The 6,024-nt window shown below is 38.4% G+C and overlaps 1 protein-coding gene across 1 annotated transcript; it reads right to left on the bottom strand.

Moving 5' to 3' along the window:
• Nucleotides 1–4,703: 4,703 nt before the first annotated feature.
• SCOC (short coiled-coil protein) lies at nt 4,704–6,014 on the bottom strand. Its single transcript, XM_009709454.1, has 3 exons — nt 5,945–6,014; nt 5,758–5,841; nt 4,704–5,193 (listed from the first exon to the last, which is right to left on the bottom strand). Exons 1-3 carry the CDS (start codon nt 5,964–5,966, stop codon nt 5,051–5,053), a joined length of 249 nt encoding a protein of 82 aa, XP_009707756.1. The 5' UTR covers nt 5,967–6,014; the 3' UTR covers nt 4,704–5,050.
• Between the last annotated feature and the right edge of the window lie 10 nt (nt 6,015–6,024).

Below are 6,024 nucleotides of genomic sequence, written 5' to 3'. Positions count from 1 at the left end.
TTTTGGTGTGCCACTTCAGTGGGCCTGACCGCATGCAAGTTCCTGAGATTTGAAGGAAAAAGAGGGACTCGTTGCTACTTAACCCTCCTATTTTAATTCTCTAACCTCTTTTAACCTTCCCAGACTTCCTTGATTCCCTTTTTTTAAGGGAATCTATCTATCTGTGAGGAGTTAGCTAATGTTTTGAATTCAGAAAAGAAGTGAAATTACAAGTTGGCCAACTGATTTTAAGGGGAGGATTCTTAAGATTTGAAGATTCCTAGAAATTAGTATTAGTTGGAAATAAACTTACTTAAATATTTTTAAAGACATGAATAAATTATAATTTTTTTGCAGTTCTAGCACAAAATTAGCTGTTTACACTTTTCAGCTAAAAGAGGATGATAGTATAGATGTAGCATCTATAGCAGTTCACATTGCTATGAGAAAAGGTATTTTCTGTGCAGAGCTAAATGCAATAATTGTTTTGTATGATGATTTAGTGCTAGCAACGATTTTTATTGTAAATTATTTTAGTTGATCTTGTTACATGGGTGGTCACTTGTTCACTTTAGACATTGGTTACAGTAATTTATTTCTAAGAGATATTTTAAAATAGAATACTCATAGAACAAGTGGTAATTGATGTGACTTGTTTTACTTTTGAATGCAGATATCAAATCTGCAGAAGTGATATACAGATTTTTTCAAACTTTTATAGTTCTCATGTTTGAAACCAGAGTTGTATAACCTCTGTTTATAGAATACTTGCTAAGTGTACATTGCCTCCTAAGAATATTTAATAATTCTTGCTTAACATGAAATTTATTAATATAGATATGAATTTTTGATGGTTAAGTTTTTTTACAGATGTGAGTAACTGGGCATTCTCATAATACAGTTTAAATAAACTGCATATTGTAAAAGAAACTTTGTTTGTTAAAGTTCAACTGTATATTAAAACAAACAATAAAACTGCAGTCACTAGAAACCTCTTGCTGCTTGGCAGCTGCCTATAATATTAGTAGGATGTAAAATGCTAGCAAAAGCAGTCATACATTAAAAGCAAGTAGAAAAACATTAATTGATAAGGAGCCTAACCGATTTCCTTTGCCTGGCAAGAAGTTAGTTCACTTAAGGAAATATTTTCACAGCAAATCAAGTCAGCGAAGATTCCATGGAAGTCTCTAACAAATGAATGCTTAATTAACCCTAATGAAGAAGCCACTGTCTTCAAGTGCTTGTGTTGAAGTGTTCAAAAGTTATTTATATTGGACTCCATTTTGTGTGAACTAGATGCAAAGGCCTCTGTGTGTTTGGTTTGGGGTTTTTTTTGGTGGTTTGGTTTGGTTTTTCAAAGTTAAATGCAAGTTCCCTCCCATTTATTTAGGGTCGACACGTAAAAGGTAAGAAGTGAAGACTCCAGATTCCTCCTCCTGCCTGTGACTTTTCAGCAATAGATAGAAGTTGTTACCAATGCGGTATCCTGCTAGTAACAGCTACTGTGAGCTGTCAGGGAGCATTTCAGCACTCCTTTTGAATGAATCTTGTCTGAGCCTGGTAAAAGCCCTTTGGAATTGTTACAGCACCTGGGGGTGGTTTGGGGGTGGTTTTTTGTTTGTTTGGGGTTTTTGGCTGTGTGTGTGGTTTTTTGTTTGGTGTGATATAGTTACACCAGGGATTGGTCACTCCACAAGGGATGCTAGTCTTCCCTTAGGGTTTTGAACTTGAGGTTCCCATAAAGTCTTGATTAATGCTTCATCAACATCTTTGCTTGTACCTCACTTCAGTAAATAAGGAGCCATTTATTATGGGTAAAATGGTCTGGTGAGGCCATGACTCAAGGGTGCTGTTTGCAATAATACCGACTGTAAGGCCTGTCTCACTTTAATGCTGACTTAATGACTTCGATTACCTGGAACCTGGAGAGAGAAGACATGCTTCTGCACATCAGCTTACTTGGATCTAGTAATTGGGGGAGAAATATGAGCTTTGGGGGTTTGAGGCTCTAGATCTAGAAAGCCAGGCAAAAGGGGAACCCCCTTCCGTTGACGCTTGTAACATTGAGATTTCACCCACAGTTCCTGTGTGTAGTCCGTTTATATTTAGCAGGTATTACGGGAAAAAGACTTGATCTTGCTGTCATGGCTGCTTGAAAGTGCTTTGATATGAACAAATTAATGATAATCTAGTTCTGGGATGCCTTCCTATTAAAACTGTCAGTTATCTTTGGAACTCTGTGAGTATCAGACCTCCACAGCCTGCACTCCCACCAGCTACATCACAGCTTAGTAAAAGTGGTCTTACTGAGAATGCCAAATCCCAGATGGAGAATTTTCTGTCTTCAGGGAAGGCTAAATAGGATTGAGGCCTTTTTATTTAATTACAACTGAAGCTACTCCTCAGTTAGCTTCCACCTTCATGGAGGTATGATGAAGTAATAATTCTGGCTTCTGTCTAATGTAGAGCTCACTACCTCTGTAGGAAAAGGTAAAATCTCTTCTATTCTGACTTGGCTTAAAGTTCTCCCACATGGAGAGGTGCACGTTTTAGCTTTGGCAACGCTGGATGCAGTTTACCAATCCTTTTCCTTTTTCCTTAGGCCAGAACAGAAAAGTATACAGAAATGTAAGATTAATGAGTGAAAATACCAAGTGAGTCAGGAACTGGAAGCTTGCTGAAAACAGATTAATTAACCCAGGTTTAATCTTAATAGTTGCTAATTACATCTAGTCTTTTGGACACTTCCGCTATGTAGAAACAATTAAGATGATGGCACACCATACTACTATTTCACCTTTTGACTACAGATAGTTACGAGAAGTTTCAGGGTTTACAAATGTTAAACCAAACTAATCGAGACAAATCAGAAGTTTTTATTTAGTGTAAAGTCAGAAATACAACATCTTTAAAACGTTTGTAAGTTAAATGAAGGCCACAGTAGTGGGATGCAAAATGGTATATAGATGAAATGACTACTATATACACACCAATGGATAAAATATCACTATCCAATCTTACAACACAAACCCATGATTTTGAGATTACTTGATCCTGGGGAACTGCTGAAGTCTAACAAGCGCATGCTCTGTTACCACGCGATCTCCTGCAGTGCAGATGGAGATGTGCAGTGATGTGGCTTTAAAGCTACAGTGGCTGCAATGCAATGCAATCTTTAGAAGTCCAGTGCTTGGTGTGATTATTCTTTTCTTTTTAATGCTCAAACCCTGGCCTAAGCATGTGATCTAGTCTACCTGCTAGCAATTCTTGGATGAATTTAGAGTTCCAGATAGGCAGTAAAGTGAGAGAGTAGTCCACAGATTAAAAATAACTTTCAGTCTTTACAGGACCCCATGAACACAGATGGTATTGGCCATTTGTGCCTTGGTGGGTAAAACTTTTTTCAGCATGAGGTTCCTTGACTCAGACTTGTAAACTGCCCTCGAGACCGAAATGTTAGTGCTTTGTTTCCAATCATTTGACTTTGCTGACACTCCAGTGAGCGCTGTACAGTCATCTGAAATGGGGAGAAATGGGAAATCTCTCATTTGGGAGGGGAGAACCTCACCGTGTCCACTTATACTTGAGACACAGCAGTGCTTAGCTGCCGAGAAGCTTGGGGTTTGAGAGGGATTTATTCTACCCTTACATCCGCTCATTCAGTTCCTGCAGCTTTATTTTATGGAATTCACCACAGCAAGGTTGAAAGAGCTCCTTGAAGTAGTGGTTTTCTTTTGTTAAAAGGTAAAGTACAACGGCTTCATTACTGAAGAGACAGACCTCAGTTCTAGGTAACACCCGTAAGTCTGCAATGCTGCTGTTTGGCAAGCTGAAAGAGATGCAACTTGAGTACTGCTAAAACTTACATCGTCGTATTTCAGCTTCTGCTCTCCCTTAACACTGACTATGCTAGACATGCCGCCTTGATGGGAAGTGCTCAGACCCATAATCTCAGCTGAGCTCCTTTACAAAACCTGCTACCCAACAGCAAAGCCAGTAAAAAACAGGGCACCTTGACACCAGGTGTTGCTCAGAGCAGCACAGATTTGAGAGGCAAAAGCTGCTTTTGTTCCACTGCAGTCTTCTGCCTTGGATGTTTTTGTGCAGTGCCTCAAGAGGGTACTTCGTAAGCTCAGGCTCTGGGGCAGGGAAACGGTTGCTCTAAGGCCTGAAGCAAAGACAAGTTTGGCACTTTAAGAGGAAAGTAAAAGGGTGGCAAGGAAAGACTTCTCCTTAGTTCCTCACTGCAGATTGTTCAGAATGAGCATCAGGAACATTGTTGACCACCTGTTTCTGTAAAGCTTGTTACTCAGGTTTTTATTTAACTCTTCATCACACAACTGAAAACTTCAGGAAGATCATACATCGTGATGCTGTGCCTGATCATTCTTCGAGGAAAGTGAAAATGGCTTGAAGTGTACCCCTTACAAACATTCTGATACTGCATCAGTTTGGAATTTCCCTGATGTAAGTTGCTTATCCTTGTTCCTCTTCCCTTACCCTCCCCCTTCCCAAAATATCTTCAGTGTTTTTCTGTACGCAAGCCCTGCAAATAATGTCATACTGCTATTACTTCATAGAAATTCTTAACTGGTTTACAGGGCTTTGTTTAAAGTTGCTTTGCAGAGCTACGGACAGTACTATACAGTAATCTAAATATATCTGAGGTGGAAAAGGTGATGCAATTAGACTCTGAATATCTTTATCAAATGAGGCTTCAACACCATATTACAACTGTATTTTGCCAGTCATGAACACTACCCTCAGAGTGCCAACAGACTTCTGTTTAACCTGACAAACTGAATCCAGTTTTTAACAAGATATGCTAATTTTTTAAATAAATACAAAAGTTTAGTCTCTACACTACATTTGCACATTGCTTAGTCTTAACAATACACAAACTTATGTCTCCTGTCCCTCATAACGCTCTTAATTCTGTTTATCACCAAAGTTTATAATCTTCAGGTAATCCAGTAAAGCCACAAACTAAGTATTTTAGCTCATGTAGCCTATGCCAATTAAAACAAAAAAAGACAGCAGCAATACAATGACATCATCTGTGAGTCAACCCTTACTTCCTTTTGCTTTTTGTGTCAGTTGTTTGGAAAACACTAGACGCTGACATCAGATTTTCTATATACTGTCCAAGAACTTGGTTTTCTGATTTCAGTTTCAAGTTTTCTTCCTTAACAGCATCTACTCGTGCCGAGAGATCTGCGAAGGTGATATTATAAGAAAAATATTAGACACTATTGCATACAATAATGAATATGTTCTATGTGCCTACATAAAACTATTCACTTTTAATGCGGGGAAACATTGCCATAAGGTAGTATCTTATAAAACACTGTGCTACTCACAAGTTTTATCTAAAGCCCATTTTTCCTGTATTATTTTGTAGTACAGTATTCTGACAAACTTGTTACGCAAACTTCCTGTTAGTCTGTATCTTTATTCTTTTCTTGAATTAAGCTATTGCAAACTAAACTATTTGGAAACAAAAGTTCAGTGATGAGCAGACTCAAAGATGTATGTCAACTAAGGAGCCTGGCAAAGTTAACCGTGTTGCCCCTTCTGCTTGATGCATATTACAAGAGTCAAGCAAACACTGTGTTGCACAAAGAGGGGGAAAAAAAAAAAAGTAGTTCTGAGACCTTGTTTGTGTACTTTCAACTGCGTAAGGGGCATACTTCTGGACACTTTGACTAAGGTACGGCAGAACATTAAGGTTCTCTTCTTATTACTGTGTCAAAAAATCTGATGTGTCAAACTGCTAACCTTCAAGTGTGTGCTGCAGTTCCAAAACTTGATTAATAAGCCGTGTTTTCTCTTCTAATTCCACCTGATTCTCAGCCTCAACAGCTGCAATAAATCACATGAGTTTTAATGCAACCTCTGTAACAGCTGGAAATTATATTAACTTGAAAAAACAACAATGCAGAACAAGAACATTAACAACTTTTACCATCCATGTCGGCATTCATCATTGTAGAAGGGGCTCTTTCCACTTTTGAAGGGAGTAGTCGTGAGAGACGCTCTGCTAAA

Source organism: Cariama cristata, unplaced genomic scaffold (assembly GCF_000690535.1).
Source record: "Cariama cristata isolate BGI_N322 unplaced genomic scaffold, ASM69053v1 scaffold15631, whole genome shotgun sequence".
NCBI classification, from domain to species: domain Eukaryota; kingdom Metazoa; phylum Chordata; class Aves; order Cariamiformes; family Cariamidae; genus Cariama; species Cariama cristata.
This window is presented reverse-complemented; position numbering and strand designations above follow the sequence as displayed.